The following is a 19099-nucleotide window of genomic DNA, read 5'->3' as shown; positions in this document are numbered from 1 at the left end:
AAAAGTTACGTCGAGAACCCTAGATCTGAGAGAACTTATGGGAATCAACGATCATGACGATCATAAATTACACGCGACGCACAGTGGTTCAAATCGCCGATCTAGCAGGGTATAAAACTCGATTCGTCACACTTGTTTACTTTAGAAAATTGGAACTGTTGGGTTGAACAAAATAACAAGAAAATTTCTAATCGCATTGAAGCGTCGGTAGAAAAATGGGGGGAAGAAAAGGAGATAGATAAAAGGAAATTTAGTCGTCGGATGAGTTTACGAAACATCTGCACGCTGACGATTTAAAAGAAACAGCGGAGCCTGAGAACAGATTTAGGGATTCTGAAACGTGGTCGTAAGTGTTACACACATAAATTATATATTCGAGACACGGTATTTAGATGATCTAGTTTGGATCTATAAAAAGTCGATACAAAGCAAGGTGTATCCCTCGAGTGTCTTTGGTGATCGTTAAATTGGCTTTCTTAAACAACTGTGGACATTTAATACGACATAAATCTCATGGTCGAATAACAAAACGTTCTAGATTCTTGTGCAAACAAATTTATAAAATCAATTTAGACGTTTTGACTGATAATTTGTATCCTTTGCGATACTATGAACAGAAATGTTAACAAAGAATATTTTAAGAGCATTTTTTATATTGGGTAATTCGGATGTGCTTTTTATATATGGATAAGTATTATTATATGCTGGAGATAATCCAATAAAAACTCTTACATTTCGCATCTTTTTAACCTGATTCTTTAACGAGCGATTTGTGTCACGTTCATGATAACGCTCTTGTAACGCGTAGAAATATCAACGATCTAATCATTCGCTTGAAAATTAATTGCTATTTTAAATGTCCACAGTCGATTGAAGGATATCTATTTTTACGTCCTTGGAAAAACCTTTGAGAAACATACACCGACTTTTTATAGATCTAAACTAGATCATCCAAATACCATAATTCAGAATATCCAAACTAAATCCTCCAAATACCATAATTCAGAAATCTGTTCTCAGGGTATATTTTCTTGAAACGTCAGCGTACAAATGTTTTGTAAACTCATTTGTAGATTAAATCTCTTTCGTTTGCAAAATCGTTTACAATGGAAGAGACTTTTATTTATTGTTAATACGCATAGAATATGTTCAATAAATTAATATTTCAGTTTTTTACATTTCTATACGACATAAGTGAATAATATGTGCAGTCCAAGATATAATTATTCAAATTATAAAATAATATTAATAAAAAAAAAAAGACGGGCTCGTCCGGGATTTGAACCCGGGACCTCTCGCACCCTAAGCGAGAATCATACCCCTAGACCAACGAGCCATCAATGAAAGAACTTTCCAAAATATGAAACATAAATTCAACCTCGACACTATATTTTGATTCTTAAAATTTATAACGACATATATTACTATATCAATACATTATATTGCCAATCATTACCTTAACTAATAATATACATTTAAAATAACTATTAGCTCTCTTAACATTGAATGATATAAAATTCAATGTTTCTTTCTAGATTAGAACACACGCTCAAATTAATATTCACGAATACTATAATTAGATTAGATAGTTTTTTACATGCTTTAATGATTTGCAATTATAATTACACAGCAATTGGGCGATAATTACCATGTTATCGCATGTAATCGTATCGTGGCAAATGGAATCAAATTACATTCTACTCGACTCTGAATAAAATGTGCGTATACCATCGAATAGTCGTGAAGATTTCAGTTTTAAGGAAATTCTCTAATAAGATTTCTTAATTTTCTACTGTTAAAAACTAAATGATGCTTTTAGATGCATTTCGTGTGGATTGTGCGCTCATTTTATATGAAATAAAATTTTATTAACAATCGATATCGACAGTTTAGACAACACAGATGCATTCTGTAAGAAACGAATATCAACCTGGCGCCGTGGCTTAGTTGGTTAAAGCGCCTGTCTAGTAAACAGGAGATCGAGGGTTCGAATCCCTCCGGGGCCTATATCATTTTTTTTGTTTAGCCTTATAATTTTCTTCATTGGTTTCTTACTACCTACAAGAAAACTGAATTAAGTGCAATTATATTGTTAATATATACGATTTATACAGATCCGTAAATTCTTTTAGTATTGCGAACAGTCATGTCGAACGATAACACGCGAAGTGCAATTACGTTCTATCTCAAAGTCAAATGACTAAGTAATCAAATACAGTCTCCACTATGTAAACTTGTATTATCTGAACGTTCTACTATTCCGAATGCTCTATTATCAGAAGGTTTTGTTATCCGAAAGAATATGATCTTGTGATGCGTCCTTCCTATTGTTAAAACATTCTTTTACAACGATTAAAATTAATTCCAATCCAGACAATATAGAAAAACGGTGTCGTTTTAATCTCCCACTTTAGACATATTTGTCTAAAATGTACTTCGTATGAATCTACAAATCTATATTTGTAACTATTACAAACAGGACATCCTTTGCCGAACGATTAAAAGGCCATTACCAAATCCTTCCGCTGAAGAATTATCGGCTTACCTCATAGATTGCTGATCGCGTAGGAGTTCCGCTTTTGTGGCTTTGTTACGCAGAAATGGGCAAAATTCTCAAGTAAATAAAAATGTTGAATAACGCGTAAAGGATAAACGACTTTTTATGTGTTGCGTGTTGCGTAAAAATTAATATTTAAATTGCGGAATTAAATATTTCTCGACGAATAAATACACATTTAAGCAGCTAATCGAGTAAACATCGTTGATAAAATCCGCTGTGTGTTGATTTTATTCATCATTTATTATTCCAAGAAACTGTTGCTCATCTCTGGTAGTACGCAACCAAAAATGGTCGTCCGTAATTGAACGTGACCAAATTAATACTAAGGTAAAGCGCGTATTTACTGACATCCTAGACTGTTTTACTTAAAATGTCGAATAAACTGTAGATATTTTTACCGAGGAAGACCCGCATTAAGCACGTTTGCGTGATCGATACGGAAACGATACTCTATGGTAACGAAGCGTTTGAGCAAACGTCCTGTTTAACGATAAAATTTCGAACTTCTTGGACTGCACATCTAATATTCAACTTTAAAAGTATCGTCATTGCGTAGAAACATGGGAAATACAGAGAGCAACGTAGCGAGCGGAGTGAAAAAACAGACGGATGCCGGATCTATCTTGCTGTATAAATTGATCGACTTGAAAGGTACAGTGAGTCAGAGAATTATTGGCACAAACAATTTTATAGAGAGGGATAGTAACTGCACAACATAAAAATACAGTTTATTCTATGCGTACCTATTTCGACCAAAAGGTATCCGTGGAACTGAATAAATAACGGAGTAAAGCAATAAAATCGTTTCAGAGAATTGTATTTGTATTTTACCTTATCGTTTTCCAAGCGTAAACAAGCGTCTGATGACTGATAGGCCACTCCCCAAAGACAAAAAGTCCACTCAAGAATGCAATAATTACAAGTAAACGCTGTATCGCAATAGCGGGTGTATTTGAATCCGAATGCAGCGTGTTTCGTTTGATGGGAAGGAATTTTGAAACTTCTAATTATTGCATTTTTAAAGGGATCAGGCCTATTATGGACGACAGCGTAAATCGAACTTGTCGGAAAGTGGATATTGAAGATGACCGTTTGGGGGTTCTCGAACAGGAGGTGGTCTATTGGTAGACATGATGAAAAGAGCCACGCAGACCAAACAATATGCCGAACTGGATCACGCTCTGAGAACAAAAGTAGAACCGTATTTGTACAACAAAGGAAAAGGTAAATGGATTCCAATCGAGAAGCTGGTTTTGCTGCGGAACAAAGATCGACCGAAACATAAAATGGTAAAAAAGTATCATTGGACATCCTGGAGCGTTCGTTACTTTTTACACCTTCGACGATCGCGTTTCAGCTACCGCCGTTAAAGGCTATGGAGAATCCAACCGATTACGACATAGACAAGGACATGGGCGACGAGGAAGTCGACGAGACGAGTATAGGTAATGAAAACTATAGTAGCGTCACTGGCGCGGTCAGAAATTTACCAAAGGGGGAGTAATTAAAAATTAAAAAAGGGGTTCCCTAGATTTTTTTAGGCGATTATACATACAGAATTAAAATTGCTATTTATTTAAGTTTCGAGAGGTTCGAATTATAAAAATAATTTCGAGTGTCCCATCCTTGAAAAATCTATGGCGCCCCGCTTTTTTCCTCGTAACAGTCGCCCCAGAAGAACTCTGAGTCGTGTAGGTTGTTCTGTGTGCCAGATACGAGCAAATACAGATTAGTCTGCTGGAGTTTGAGTCAAAGAGGCGCGGTCGGTGAAACGATTCTACATTTGTGCATGTTACACGCGACTGCTATCCACATCGACCTGGCAAAACGTTTATTGCGCTTTTATCCGAAGCTCATCAACGATATCTACATCAGCGACGAATACTATGGTGAGTACTCAATTTCCTTTCATTTGTTCGTCAGTCTAAACCTTTTCTCTGCCCTCCAACAGGCGAAAATGCATTGCATATCGCGATAGTAAACGAAGATCCATCGTTGGTAAAGTTCTTACTCGACAGTGGCGCGGACGTTCACGAGAGATGCGTGGGGAACTTTATGTGCCCAGAGGATCAGAAAGCATCGAGGGTGGACAGCGTAGATCACGAATGGGTATGCGTAGCGCCGGAAACGAATTACAATGGGTAACGCTTTTTCGCTTGTACCGACGACTTCACTCTTGCGTCGATAACAGGACTCTAGAATACTCTCTTAAAAACATCGTATTTGTTTTACTCAAACAAAACACCTAGAAAGAACAACTGTTAACATTTTCGTTATGACGCAAAGGTTAAAGAATTTCTGAAAAAAGTACCAGATTCGTCGATGTTTGTTCGAGTAGGTACGTCTATTGGGGCGAATATCCTTTGAGTTTCGCGGCGTGTTTGGGCCAGGAGGAATGTTACAGACTGATGCTAGCGAGGGGCGCAGACCCTGATAAACAAGACACAAACGGCAACACAGTTTTGCACATGTTGGTGATCTACGAAAAGATGGTACATAATTAAAAGACCAGACCTCTAACAGAGAGGAAAGAACGGATAGTTTGACGATCGAATGACGAGTTCCTTTTGCAACGCAAGGCTTCGTTCGACATGGCGTACGAAGTTGGCGCGTCGCTGTCGCTGAGGAACGCCCAGCATCTAACACCTTTGACGTTATCGGCAAAATTAGCCCGGATCGATATGTTCTTCCACATCCTGAACATCGAGAGGGAAATTTACTGGCAGATAGGGAGCATCACTTGCGCGGCGTACCCCCTCTCGCAAATCGACACCATCGACGTCACCACGGGAAACATCAGTCACAATTCAGCTCTGAACCTGGTGGTTTTCGGCGTAAGTCGATAATTAAAGCTTCGCGTACGACTATAGTTCCAACCCTAATTCTTGCTCCCTGTTTAGGAGAAGGACGAACACTTGGAGCTGATGGACGGCATCCTGATCGACCTGTTGAACGCAAAATGGAACACCTTCGTCAAATCTCGATTTTACCGTCAATTCTTCCTTTTCTGTTTCTACTTCGTCCTGTCGTTGATCAGTTTCACCCTTCGTCCGGGGCCCTCGCCAATTGCATCCGGCGAGACTACGAATACAACTGACGTGCCCATCGGGTCGTCGACACCCAGTCCAGATCTTCCTTCGAACTCTACCTTCGAAATCTCGAAAAATTATCTAAATTCCAACCTTTCCGAACTGATCGAGAGGGCCTTTACCGCCAGCTTGATCGCGAATCTTAAATCCTCCTTAAACGTAACACCGACCTACTTCGAGAAGCTGAAGCACGACATTCTGGCAGATATAACGTCCACGTTGAGGAACGTTTGGTCGACGGACGTGAACGGGAACGAACTTGTTAACAACTCCTACGAAATGCCTTCTGGTACGAGCGAACACGTGTACCCAAGTAAAAACGATACAACTACGGATTATCTTAGAGTCACGATCAACAAGAGCCTACTCGTCGCGAAGAACTTACTGCTCGATGATGTCGCGTTGCCCGGTGACAACGACAAGAATAACTGGTACGTCGCGTTGTAACGACTTTTTGTACGAAGAAATAACGCAAATGATTAATTTGTTTGGCGTCCGCGTATTTATGAGCGATTGAAGAAGACGTTTGTTCGAACTCAGGTGGAGCGACCTCACCGAGGAGTGCAGACTGATGCAGCTGGCTACGTTCTCGGGAAAGATTCGCCTAACGGCAGAAATGCTGATGGAAGTCGCGGCTCTGCTCTACATTATTGCAGCGCTGCGGGAGGCCCGGTTTCTGGGTCTTAATATGTTCATTGAGAATCTGGTAGGACGATAATAAACGCAGAATCGATATGTTCGTTCTGTAACAAAAAAATATGGATACTAACGTTGTTTCCAGATGACCGCCCCGTCGCGGGTTATGTTCCTCTTCTCCTGTTGCATATTATTAACCTTTCCGTTCCTGCGACTGTCTTGCGCGGACGAAGTCGAGGACATGTTGGCCGTCGTCGTGATGTTAACCACTGCGCCCTATTTCCTGTTTTTCTGCAGAGGTTTCAAGACGGTTGGTCCTTTCGTCGTGATGATCTACAGAATGATCATGGGGGATCTCATCCGTTTCGTTTCCATCTATTCGGTGTTCGTGATGGGATTTTCTCAGGGTGAGGACTTTGTCGTACTATCGACTATCCGTTGCATGAAAACTCGTAGAGACTCTGAAAAGCATCGTCATAAAATTGAGATATCCGATGTGTGCTCGTGCCTTTTGGGTAAAAGGATCAATCCTCGAGCAAACCAAAGGAAGTCCGGCGTAGCCTTAACGAATCAAGACGGTCCAAACAACTTTCCAACGGATTCTCCTTCCATTTTTCTCCTACCGCCTGATTTCGTTCCGTTTTTACGATCGCTTCGCTCCCTTGGCCTGAAACTTTTGGCACATGATTGCAGATACATCGCGTCTCATTTTATTCGCATCACGAATATAAATAGAACCGAAATCGATTCGGTAAAGTCCACCCATCCGGTTGGTCGATCGAACGACCACATTATCACCGATGCTAACAACGATTAACGAACGATCGACACGATCGACGCCGGTAGCGCGGCGAATATTTCGCGAAGCGGCTCGAGCCGCCAGTTTCTCTTTCTTTTTCTTTTTCTGTTTTTTTTTTTTTTTTGAGTCATTAGCCAAATTATGACGACATCGAGGAGACGATGCCACTTCGCGTTATGACCTAATCGTCTGTTTTGCCGCATCAGATGCGACATTGACACAGATTATTGCACTGGAAGCTCGTCCAACGTGAAACATTCGTCTGCTACGAACAGAGGCACTACGCCAACATCTTACCAAGTTATCTACAGTAGCAGGCAAAAGTTTTAGACGACCATATTTTTTATAGATAGCCGCACAATATTATCGATACTAATTAGTAAACAATTCGTAGTTGGTCTCATACTCTACTTATGCTCGACCTAACAACATCCAAAACATAAACAGTATTGCGATGTTAATAAATTTATAAAAACAACGAAATTTAAGTGGAGCACATGCAATGAGATATTAGACTAATTAATTTAATTAGCTTCGATACACTTCAGTAGTCGAAGAAGTAATTTAACTGAAATTCTGGCGTCACTTTTAACCAATTGTGTGGTAAAGCTTTGTTGGAACTTGCCTCCCTTGCAATATTATGCAATCGGATTGTTCTATCAACGTCATTCCAACCATGCTGCATTAAGTTATTATCGCGTGTTTGGGCAGGTGTTTGAAGAACTTTATTGCAGTTGTGTAATGACCAACTCTTTGTTGATAAGAATTGCGTTTCCGTTCGCTGCCGACGTAGAAGTTAGAAGTATTTAAAATTCTTATTTTGATGGCATTCGTTTCGAGATTAATAAACTTTTGAATATATGTTATATGAAAATCAAGAAAACGTTCACTCTATAAAAGTTCTGGGGTAAGATTCGTGTTCTCTTGCCACTCTGTGACCAGATCCTTTAGTACAAATATTTATCATATACCACGAAGCATCGATGACAGTCAGGTCATTGACACCTTGCATGGGGTCCTTTGCTGTCAACGTGAAATCATAACCACTGCGGTATTCAGTGTACGCCATTTATTGTTGAATGACACCTTTATTGTTCCAGCTCCTTGCAGTACAATATTCTCAAGAAACGGCCTACGTCGCTAAATACGTTGGCCTCGACACGTGTATCTCCTTTCTTAAATAAGCGTTCACGCTAAAATATATCATTGTTACCTGTTAAGTAAAGCTATGTTGGGCGTTCAGTTTTATACACTTGTTTTAATTTGCACATTTTATAAAGATAAATATGTTGTACCGTGATCTATACGACTATACAGGATGTTCGGCCATCCCTGGGAAAAACTTTAATGGGAGATTCTAGAGGCCAAAATAAGACGAACATCAAGAATACTAATTTGTTGATTGAAGCTTCGTTAAAAAGTTATTAACGTTTAAAGTTCCACCCGTACTGAATTTTTTTCTCGAAAATACGCAGGATTTTGGGGATATGTCTATTCACCAAAAATGATTGTAATTGACCCCCGCAGCCGAAAATAATTTTTCCAAAACGATTTGAAATTTTTTTTTTCCTTCGAAAAATTTCACACCTTTTCGAATTTTTTTCTTGAAAGTGGGTAAGATTTCGAGGGTATGTCTAATGACGAAAAATAATTGTAATTGACCCCCGCAACCGACAATAATTTTTCCAAAACGATTTGAAATTTTTTTTTCTGTCGAAAAATTTCACACCTTCTTGAATTTTTTTCTCGAAAATGGGTAGGATTTTGGGGGTATGTCTAATGACGAAAAATGATTATAATTAACCCCCTCACCCAAAAATAATTTTTCCAGAAGGATTTGAAATTTTTGAATTTAATTGTTATTATCTTTTTAACGAAGCTTCCATCAACAAATTGGTATTCTTGATTTTCGTCTTATTTTAGCCTCTAGAATCCCCCATTAAAATTTTTCCCAGGGGTGGCCGAACATCCTGTATATTCCTCCCATTTCTTCATCTTGCAGCCTATTACATTATATTTCTATCTTTCGACAATCCCAATACACCGGAAGGAGTTGACGATTCGATAAGCAATCCGATGCCATCGCCGATGGAGAGCGTGATGGCAATGTTTTTAATGAGCATGACGAATTTCGGAGATTACTATGGTGCGTTCGAACGAACACAACATGAGATGGAAGGCAAGGTACAGATATACTTTGCCCTTCAACAATTTTATATTCCACGTTATTTCTCTGTTGTATCCTATCGTGTTTACATTATATGACATTTTTAATAAAACACACACGCATATCTATACAAACTTTCTTTGATAGCTATTGCGCGCTATATCAGTGATAAGTTAAATTTGCCTTTATCAATTTGATAAGATTGTTTTAAAACATAAAAATAATATTAGACATACAGGAAGTAATATATTTACATACATATGTATTATTTGCATCATTATTATTATTGTTATTATTTTTATGTGAATTATTATTATTTTAGTAGGCTTACCATCGCATTCTATTAGCAGCTAGCAACAATTCACGCGAACGCTAATTCTATTTATAGTTCCTGTTCGTTCTGTACATGGCGATCGTTGCGATTTTGCTTGTAAACATGTTGATCGCTATGATGGGGAACACGTATCAGAAAATCGCTGAAACCAGGAACGAATGGCAGAGACAAGTACTTTTTTCCTTCTCTTTTCTTGCGCTCTATCATCGCTAATCGTATTTTTATTAAGATATGCGTTGCAGTGGGCACGCATAGTGTTAGTAGTAGAAAGAGGAGTAAGTCCAAAGGAAAGGCTGAAGAAGCTAATGGATTACTCGCAGCCGATGTCCGACGGTCGCAGAGCATTGGTACTTCGTTTAAATCAATCGGTAAACAATACCTAATCGTCGCATTAAAATGTGGATGAGCATGAAACAATTCAACGATACGCACGTTTCAGGAAGAGGATAAAGAAGAAATGAAAGAAATTTTGGAAATGAAGAGGACACACGATAAATTGTACAAGAAAAGGCAGGCCAAACTGGCAAAGGGAAAGGTCGTCGCGTCTGAAGATAATGTTATTTTGTAATTTAATGTCTGTATTTCGAAAAATACGAAGATATTTACTGTACGACCGTTACTGTAAATGCATAAAAGAAACGAGGGGCAATTGAAGTGCTGTTTTTATACCTAACCTCAATTAAGTAATGTATCCTTGTCTGAAATTACTTTATCCGGGTGTTCTCCGTTATAATGCGAATCGTCGAATGAAAAATAGCATATACCGACATAACGCAATAACAATACCTATTGCAGTAACTATAGCAACCGTTTACTATAGCTAGTAACGATTCTCATGCCTCGTGAGCTTGCAACTTTGTTGCTTCGAGTCGTACCTTCTTCGAACGAGAAATAACCTGAAAATTGATATGGAAATGAGTAAATTAAGATCGCCGATCGATTATAAAAATTTGGAGCTAGAGCTTGTAGAGGCTCTTAAAGCTGACGAGTTGTACAGATTGCAAAATGACGCGAAAATCAGAGCGGTGGAGCAGAATGTTCCTACGTACGAAGACTTTAGACAAATGGTGATGTTACAGTGCGTTTATCTCTATCGCATAACGATTTAATCTAAATAAAAATCACTTCCAGGTAAATGCCGCGCACCTAAAGCCTTTGCAACGTATGGACGTTCGATCCAAAGTAAAGGGATTTTGGAATCCTCTCGTTAATAAGAATAACTCGAATACGAAAAAAACACTCGAGTTTAAAGACAAACGGTTCGACGAGAGCAAAAGTAGCAACGTCCCGAGTGACGAATTGCCTAACACGTACGAAGAATTTATTCGAGTTTGGAAAACGATCGACGGATACGAAGCCAAATTTAATTATCTCAGAGACTTAAGGTAAGACGTACGCGAATCTTAATGCTAAAAAAATCGTTTAATGTAAACATTCATGTACTTAAATAATATTCCAGAGAAATGTTACGGGAGAAAATTTTTCGTACTGAAATTCCTTCGGTGTTATTTATCGAACTAATAAACGTATGCCTCGATCGAACTGTTGCGCTTGCGGACGACATCGATCCCGTCGTTGATATTCTAACTGTTTTTAGCCAGTGCAACAGATTTTGCTTGACAGTGTGTTTTATGGGAGAAAACGAAAGAGCCACGAGCACACGACTATTCCACAATTTGCTTGCCAGAGCAGAATGTCGGGACGAACGTCTCAAGAACGCAATAAAGTCGTTGGGATTAACTTACGGAATCGTACTCGAATAGCGATATTGTTCTCGCGATCGATTTAGAAAAACTATTAACAAACGATAACGAAGAGATTCTCGACATTCGTGGCAGGGAATTGCAAAGGTTAAAAAAAGTATTTGAAAGAGTACAAGTATGCGTTACCGACACTACCGACCGCACCGAGAAAGTCACGTGATCGTCAAATGCCCAATATGGCCGCGCATACCGTAACACCAGTTCGAAGTACCGTGATTGTAGCCGATTAATGTTTAGTTCGCAGATCAACCGAAATTCCGAGTCTCCTCTTCTCTTTAATCGAAATGACACGAGGACTTAGTACCGAATTTTCTTGTTGTCGTTGCCCGAGACGTATCTCGCGATGCTTACACATACGTACGCGGAATGACCCGATGTTGTACGTGTGTGCATATATCCGTACGTTCGCACGCATTTGGTAAACAAACAGAACAGTCGAATCGTTCGATATAGAATGTCAATCAGTAGTGCTTCTTGCTATACCGTTTGGCAAGAAATTAGAAAATAAATGCGAAACATCAACTGTCAGATATCGCGATTCTATTTAATTCGAAACGTTCTGATAAGGTATACACATGTAACGTTCGCCTGGAACTATATGCGTACAGTACGTTTAGCTAGTGTATCGTTTGACATCACGTGACGCGTAATAATATATTGTAATGAGCGAAACTAGAAATATCTAAAGCAATTACAAGTTCTGTCGTTGCAAGGAATATACATACGCGTCGTACAATTGTTTGACATCCTGTAAAAACGGAAGCAGCGGTTGTGTATCCGTGATAAAAAGTAAACAGAATTTTATCGAGTGACTCATCGAGAATATGCGGTTAGAAGAGATGCCATTGCGTTTGAGCTCGGACGAGCGGGATTTTGAAATGGACGAGGAAACCGACTATCTTCTTCAACCGTCCGAAGATAGTATACGACTTTTGACATCGAGAAGACGACGAATCAACGATTGTTCCATATTTCTTAGGAATTTTCTTTGTGGGTAAGTTTTTCTCTGCGTTCGATTTTCCAACGAACAAACAAATGGGAAAAATGGTACGCGTAATATTCGATCGACGATTTCCATTAAATTACAATTGTAACCAACAAGAGAAATAATAAAAGCTCATCGAGTCAGTGCAGAAAGTGTGACGTCTAAAACACAGAAATAAGTCTCTAAGTAAATAGAGCCGTGCTTCTGTTTGAAAGTTGCCGCTATGTATGATTAACAGTATGAAAAATGCTCGATCCTAAAAAAATAATATATCAAAACTTCTAGACGATTAGTTTTAGCAATATTTTTAGTAACACGCGTTTAACGTAGTTATTAATAACGTTACTTTACACGATGAATGTTGAAACATAAACTACATAGGATATTTCCATTTCGACGACATTTATATTCGATAATATTGTTATGGTTATTGTTGTAAAGAATATATATATAGTACAAACGCCTTAATAAATAATTTTGATTTGTACTGAATCGTTGAACTTAAGACTATTGTTGTTTTCAACTATTATTTTTAAAAACTCTTCTTTTTAAAACCGTTCATAAACGTTTATCTTTACGAACTTGAATATATTTTATAAAAAGTTTGATAAAAATGCAAAAATATTTTACCATAAATGGTGTAAATGTGTACTATGTGGATAATTCGATTCACTGTAGCAAGACGATGAATTCGTCTTATAAGCGCGTGCTTCGTGGATGTTATATGATGTCACAACCGTCACAACAGAGTCGTGTTAAACGTCGAAAATTTTTTCCGAGACAATTTTTCTTAACGAGAGAATAAATAATATTGTTCTCTTATATGGTTTGTAACGAAGAAATATCTAAATGGAGACGCAAAGCAATGTTATAAGGCTATCGAAAGAAGATATCCCGTTAATATCTAGGCCGCGTAATGACAACTCGTGGACAAGGTGACGTACATTTTGCTGTGGCCAGAAAACTTCGATCTCCGTACAATTCTTGTTCTTTTGAAAGCGTTAATTAGTTATTATCGACTATTTTTACGGCATTTAGCTCAATTTTGACCATGTTTTGCAACAAGTATCGTGAAATTTTTATCCAGCTCTACTCCGTATTAAATAAGTATGTGTCTCGTATTGTAATCGTTATCTACGAATTTTCGATTTCTTTCGTTTTTCGTCGTAATTAATTGGACGATAATGTTGTTAACATATTAAAATGAAAATAATATATAATCAGTTGGTAATTAATTACCTTCTTACCTTAGCTTTCTACTTATTCTTTGTTTTGACTCATAGGTGTTGTACGTGGATGTGGAGAAGATGTTGCAGAAAACGCGAATTAAGAGCCAGAGTGATTCATATCGGTCAACCGATGCACGAAAAGTTTCCCACTAATGTTATACGAAATCAAAAGTACAATGTTGTCACTTTTCTGCCCTTGGTGAGATTTAATGCCAAGCATTGGAACATACTGTAACATAAAAGAAGAAAAATAATGTTATTTTCTGCGTGTTTTAGGTTCTCTTTCAACAATTTAAATTTTTCCTGAATTTATATTTTTTACTTATGGCAATATCTCAGTTCATACCAGACATACGAATAGGATACTTGTACACATATTGGGGACCATTATGTTTTGTGTTAACTGTTACAATTTGCCGAGAAGCCATTGACGACTTCAGACGGTATAAAAGAGACAAAGAAGTTAATGCCCAGAAATATTACAGACTGGTAAAAGGTTTTGATACACCAGAATTAGTACCAAGCTCAAAGTTGCGAGTAGGTGATCTGGTAAGTGATTTAATAAAATAATAAAAAAATGCCATTTACGTTTAAATACAATATAAAAAAAAAATATTTTATTTACCCATTCTCAGGTAATAGTAGAAAAGGGTCAGAGAGTACCAGCTGATTTGGTTTTATTACGTACAACGGAAAAATCCGGAGCGTGTTTTGTGAGAACCGATCAATTGGATGGTGAAACAGATTGGAAGTTACGGCTGGCTGTACCAGCTACCCAAAAATTGGAATCTAATTCTCAATTGTTTGATATAAAAGCAAGTTTATACGTTGAGAAACCACAGAAAGATATACACAGCTTTATTGGTACATTCACGAGAGTGAGTCTTCAAATATTTGATTTGTCTGCGAAAGTTATTTGTAATGAGAAATAAACTTTTTTGCGATATTTCTTACAGTACGATGGATACAGCAGCGAGGAAAGCTTAGGTGTAGACAACACATTATGGGCAAATACAGCTGTAGCATCAGGTTCCGCTCTTGGTATCGTTGTATATACAGGGCAGGAAACTAGATCTCTCATGAATCATTCTGCTCCACGATCAAAAGTCGGCTTATTAGATCAAGAAATAAATCAGTTGACGAAGGTATTATTCAATTACGACGGTGCCTTGGACATTGGTCGACGTTCGGGATCAAAACTGGCCGAAGTTGGAAGGAGAGAAACCTTCCAGGAAATTCCGTGTCTCTTTCTTTCAGTGAACGCGAGTAAGATAGAGATGTATAACGCGGCACATCGATATCTCACTGTAGATTTATAAACATAAACACACTTGTCCGTTGAGACTAGCGGGAAGCCAGTTCCAAGAACTGGCAGGGATAGCAACCGGCTAATTTCCAAGGCATCGATGTACATATTACAAAAGCTGTGTAATTTCGACTGTAATTTCTCTCATTATTTTGTTATCAATGATTCTAAATTTTAACTCTATAGGTCTTGTTTTGTGCTGTGATCGGCCTTGCGTTGGTAATGATGTCTTTGAAAGGATTTAATGGACCGTGGTACCGTTATATGTTCCGTTTCGTTTTATTATTTTCATATATAATTCCGATCAGCTTAAGAGTAAACTTAGATATGGGAAAAGCATTTTACGCATGGTGCATACAGAGAGATAAAGAAATTGCTGGAACAGTCGTGAGAACGACTACTATTCCGGAAGAACTTGGCCGTATCTCGTATTTGTTAAGCGACAAAACTGGCACGTTAACTCAGAACAAAATGGTTTTCAAAAAGCTACACTTGGGCATGATATCTTACGGTCAAGAAACATTTGACGAAGTTATGAACGTGCTGAAAACATGTTACTCTGTCAATTCCAAAACTTCACCGGTGAAACCAGCGGCATCCTTACATAGTGGAAAAGTAAGAAGATCTGAAAGTACTAGAATATACGATGCCGTGCATGCTTTGGCGTTGTGTCACAATGTAACGCCGGTTTACGACGAAATAAATAAATCCTCCAACTTGGACACGGTTAGTGTGCAAACAGGGGAAACAGAAGATTCTGGTTCTATTCAAAGGTAATTTTCACAAAATTAATGATTATGACACATAGTTTATTTTTAAAAGTATGTCGTTTCAAGCGTAGTTCATTGATCTATGAATAGACTTTGATCCGTGTTTGTTGATAGAGTCATTAAAACGTTTTCGATCCTTTAGTCAAACGGAAGCGGATCAGCATTATTATTTGCCAGAGCAAAAACGCAATTATCAAGCTTCTAGCCCAGACGAGGTAGCATTGGTTAAATGGACGGAAGAAATGGGATTAGCTTTAGTGAAGCGCGACCTGAATATTATGCAGTTGAAAGCACCAAGTGGCAAAATTTTAAACTATGCGATTCTACAAATATTTCCGTTCACATCAGAGACCAAAAGAATGGGAATAATAGTGAAAGAGGAATCTAGTTCGGAAATAGTATTTTATCTGAAAGGAGCGGATGTAGTTATGTCCGGAATAGTACAGTACAACGATTGGCTGGAAGAAGTCTGCGGTAACATGGCTCGAGAAGGTCTAAGAACGCTGGTTGTTGCAAAAAAGAATTTGACGGAAGAACAGTATCTCGATTTTGAAGCAAGGTACGCCCGCGCAGACATGCCCCGCGATGAAGCGATTGGAAACAATTTTTTTACTCGAAAAATATTTTTCTCTCAGATATAATGCAGCGAGAATGAGCGTCAGTGATCGTGTTTCAAGAGTCGCCGCGGTTGTCGAAAGTTTAGAAAGGGAGATGGAATTACTGTGTGTAACCGGCGTTGAAGATAGATTACAGGATAGAGTAAGACCAACATTGGAAGTGCTAAGGAACGCTGGGATTAAAGTAAGCGCATCGCACGGAATTTCATCTTTTCCCGACGGGTCTAATTTTTCTTATCATCTTCAGATTTGGATGCTGACCGGGGATAAATTGGAAACTGCAACGTGTATAGCAAAATCTTCGCGATTAGTTTCACGAACGCAGGGTCTTTACGTTTTTAAATCTGTCGTAACGCGCACGGATGCTCATTTGGAATTAAATACATTTCGTAAAAAGCAAGACTGTGCCTTAGTTATCAGCGGAGATTCTCTAGAGGTGTGTTTGCAATGCTACGAACAAGAATTCTTAGAACTAGCATGCGGTTCGCCCGCCGTTGTTTGTTGTCGATGTTCTCCTACGCAAAAAGCCGAAGTTGTCAGTCTTATCCAGAGACACACAGGTAAAAAAACCGCGGCTGTCGGAGACGGTGGAAACGATGTATCTATGATACAGGCAGCGGATGCTGGTAAATATTATTCTCATATTGTTTCTATTAGAATATGTAACACAATTGTCCATCATGAATATTATTTTGCAATATCCTCTAGATCAAATGTTTTTTATTTGTCGAACTGGCTTATAGAGTAGCATTTGACAATTGATGTTTTGTAGGGATAGGTCTTGAAGGTCTTGAAGGTAGACAGGCCTCTTTGGCCGCAGATTTTTCCATCTCCCAATTTAGCCATCTGGCTAATCTCTTATTGGTTCACGGACGAAGGAGTTACAAACGGTCTGCTGCTTTAAGTCAATTCGTTATTCATCGTGGTTTAATTATTTCGACTATGCAAGCTGTATTTTCTGCAGTCTTTTATTTATCGTCAGTATCCTTATATCAGGGATTTTTAATGGTGGGGTAAGTACAAAATTAGATATTCCTGAACCAGTTCCTCGAACATGGTAAAAATAGAATTTATTATTATTTTGCAGATATGGAACGATATATACGATGTTTCCAGTATTTTCTTTGGTGTTAGACAAAGATGTATCCGGGAAAATTGCGCTCACTTATCCAGAGCTATATAAAGAACTTAGTAAAGGTCGATCGTTATCTTACAAGACATTTTTCATGTGGATTTTAATAAGCATATATCAAGGTAAATATATTAGACATTTTTGTTGACCGTATACGTTTCAGGAATATGTTAACTTTCTGTGTCGTGTATTTTCTAGGCGGAGTTATAATGTACGGCGCGCTTATAATGTTTGAAGATGAATTCATTCACATAGTAGCCATTAGTTTCACAGCGCTCGTTCTGACGGAATTAATTATGGTAGCTTTAACGATCAGAACATGGCACCATATTATGATACTTGCAGAGATTTTCTCCTTGGCTCTTTATTTGTTATCTCTAGTCGTTCTTAAAGACTACTTTGGTATGTTTCATTCGTATCTTTTAACAAATTAATATGTAGATGTGGTTAAAAAAATTTGATTATCTTCTTTTTTTTTGTCTAACACAGATGCCGAGTTCATCAAAACTACAGACTTCTTGTGGAAAGTATTGCTGATAACTTTAATTTCCTGCATGCCATTATATATCTTGAAATTCCTACGGAAAAAATTCTCACCTCCAAGTTACACCAAATTATCCTAAGTTACGATATACAATAATTTCACTTCGCAGAAGTAGTTCATACGGTGAATTGAAAAGGTCTGCTTTGCATCGAAATGGTACGAAAAAGTGTTTGCAAAGTAATTATCTTTGATTCCCGATTCGAGTCCTTTGCTCAGTATGAAATAGATAAACGCTCATTTTGTAAATCTCCTCACTATTTTTCTAACTATACTGCAAATAATCAATAAATACAAACTTTACAACTTTAACATTGAAGTGCAACTGTTAACGAAGTTTTCGAATTTCCTGTGCTATCGATATTATACTGAGCATGTCAACTGGACCAACCCGACGAATCAAATCAAGCTTATTTTTTTCGAATTTTTAACTAAAGATAAATTATTCCATTAATCTATTAACGTGTAAAATTAATTGTTCATCGATAACGTATAAAAGTTAATTATCCTCTATTTATTCAATTTAGGTTAAAATGTATTAAAATTTCGATGACTGTATAGGGACTCTTGAAATTTAGCTGTTCAATCATATTACGTTACTGTTTATTTATAAAATTAATTAGCGAGATTTTCCCTTCCATGAAATGTGTTCGCGTAACATACGGCATTTAATTACAGTTTTGCATAATATTTACTGTTTATATTCAATCGTACCATTTACAGTATTTTTTATATTAAGTTTATAAATCTTAGACGCTTAACTAACTAAAAGCATATATAATGCCTCACTTGACATTTTTTTCATGTATTCAATAAATATATGAAAAGTTTTTAATTTTTGTTTTACATTTGAATATAAGAATTATTTTCAAGTATGATGTTATTCATTGCAGTTTTATTTTTTGTGAATACACAACACTAATAAAAGGAAACTGATTTTTATATTCGTGCGTAAATTATAAGCATGTAGAGCTAGTTGTAATTGTTATTAGTTATAATGTTGAAATGTATTGTACTATAGATGACATAGTTATTTCTAGATAAATATTATTTGACTCGATGACATATTTGTAATTAATTTATGCGCAAATAAAATAATATATTCATTTGTCTGATTAATTCTTTATACCGTTCTTTCTCTAACTACTCAAGGTAAAGCTTGGTATCTAAA

At 37.4% G+C, this 19099-nt stretch overlaps 3 protein-coding genes and 2 non-coding genes across 6 annotated transcripts; 4 read left to right on the top strand and 1 right to left on the bottom strand.

The window, feature by feature from the left end:
• Positions 1-1264: 1264 nt before the first annotated feature.
• Positions 1265-1336, bottom strand: Trnap-agg (transfer RNA proline (anticodon AGG)). The gene has a single exon. It is a non-coding gene; the product is annotated as a tRNA-Pro (tRNA).
• A 596-nt stretch (positions 1337-1932) lies between these two features.
• Trnat-agu (transfer RNA threonine (anticodon AGU)) lies at positions 1933-2006 on the top strand. Its single transcript has one exon. It is a non-coding gene; the product is annotated as a tRNA-Thr (tRNA).
• A 989-nt stretch (positions 2007-2995) lies between these two features.
• Nan (transient receptor potential cation channel subfamily V member nanchung) lies at positions 2996-10153 on the top strand. The gene is made up of 14 exons (XM_076773299.1): positions 2996-3211; positions 3671-3849; positions 3918-4005; positions 4273-4449; positions 4512-4701; positions 4899-5052; positions 5140-5394; positions 5461-6080; positions 6190-6355; positions 6431-6692; positions 9087-9268; positions 9640-9756; positions 9828-9953; positions 10025-10153. Exons 1-14 carry the CDS (start codon positions 3121-3123, stop codon positions 10151-10153), a joined length of 2736 nt encoding a protein of 911 aa, XP_076629414.1. The 5' UTR covers positions 2996-3120.
• Positions 10154-10477: 324 nt separating this feature from the next.
• LOC143345820 (dynein axonemal assembly factor 19) lies at positions 10478-11397 on the top strand. The gene is made up of 3 exons (XM_076773300.1): positions 10478-10652; positions 10717-10970; positions 11045-11397. The coding sequence occupies exons 1-3, from the start codon at positions 10494-10496 to the stop codon at positions 11346-11348; spliced, it is 717 nt and encodes a 238-aa protein (XP_076629415.1). The 5' UTR covers positions 10478-10493; the 3' UTR covers positions 11349-11397.
• A 149-nt stretch (positions 11398-11546) lies between these two features.
• On the top strand, positions 11547-19048 carry LOC143345814 (putative phospholipid-transporting ATPase IIB). 2 transcript variants are annotated; one of them, XM_076773286.1, is made up of 13 exons: positions 11547-12342; positions 13617-13761; positions 13839-14111; positions 14198-14440; positions 14519-14707; positions 15055-15641; positions 15781-16197; positions 16274-16439; positions 16503-16881; positions 17028-17268; positions 17343-17509; positions 17586-17789; positions 17877-19048. In XM_076773286.1, exons 1-13 carry the CDS (start codon positions 12173-12175, stop codon positions 18008-18010), a joined length of 3315 nt encoding a protein of 1104 aa, XP_076629401.1. In that variant the 5' UTR covers positions 11547-12172; the 3' UTR covers positions 18011-19048. The 2 variants fall into 2 exon arrangements, with proteins under 2 accessions (XP_076629401.1, XP_076629402.1); XM_076773287.1 differs by lacking the exon at positions 11547-12342 and adding an exon at positions 13052-13268.
• The last annotated feature ends 51 nt before the right edge of the window (positions 19049-19099 follow it).

The sequence above is a fragment of the Colletes latitarsis genome, chromosome 9 (assembly GCF_051014445.1).
Source record: "Colletes latitarsis isolate SP2378_abdomen chromosome 9, iyColLati1, whole genome shotgun sequence".
Classification (NCBI taxonomy): domain Eukaryota; kingdom Metazoa; phylum Arthropoda; class Insecta; order Hymenoptera; family Colletidae; genus Colletes; species Colletes latitarsis.
The sequence above is the reverse complement of the archived record's forward strand: the minus strand, read 5'-3'. Positions and strand labels throughout refer to the sequence as shown.

Excerpts from the sequence above, each read along its gene's own strand:
- Nan (XM_076773299.1), top strand. The coding sequence starts at position 3,121 with ATGGGAAATACAGAGAGCAACGTAGCGAGCGGAGTGAAAAAACAGACG. Across the intron at positions 4,450-4,511 it reads CATCAGCGACGAATACTATG|GCGAAAATGCATTGCATATC; the intron begins GTGAGTACTCAA and ends GCCCTCCAACAG. Across the intron at positions 6,081-6,189 it reads GACAACGACAAGAATAACTG|GTGGAGCGACCTCACCGAGG; the intron begins GTACGTCGCGTT and ends GTTCGAACTCAG.
- LOC143345820 (XM_076773300.1), top strand. The coding sequence starts at position 10,494 with ATGGAAATGAGTAAATTAAGATCGCCGATCGATTATAAAAATTTGGAG. Across the intron at positions 10,653-10,716 it reads ACGAAGACTTTAGACAAATG|GTAAATGCCGCGCACCTAAA; the intron begins GTGATGTTACAG and ends AATCACTTCCAG. Across the intron at positions 10,971-11,044 it reads AATTATCTCAGAGACTTAAG|AGAAATGTTACGGGAGAAAA; the intron begins GTAAGACGTACG and ends ATAATATTCCAG.
- LOC143345814 (XM_076773286.1), top strand. The coding sequence starts at position 12,173 with ATGCGGTTAGAAGAGATGCCATTGCGTTTGAGCTCGGACGAGCGGGAT. Across the intron at positions 14,441-14,518 it reads TTATTGGTACATTCACGAGA|TACGATGGATACAGCAGCGA; the intron begins GTGAGTCTTCAA and ends TATTTCTTACAG. Across the intron at positions 16,440-16,502 it reads TAAGGAACGCTGGGATTAAA|ATTTGGATGCTGACCGGGGA; the intron begins GTAAGCGCATCG and ends TATCATCTTCAG.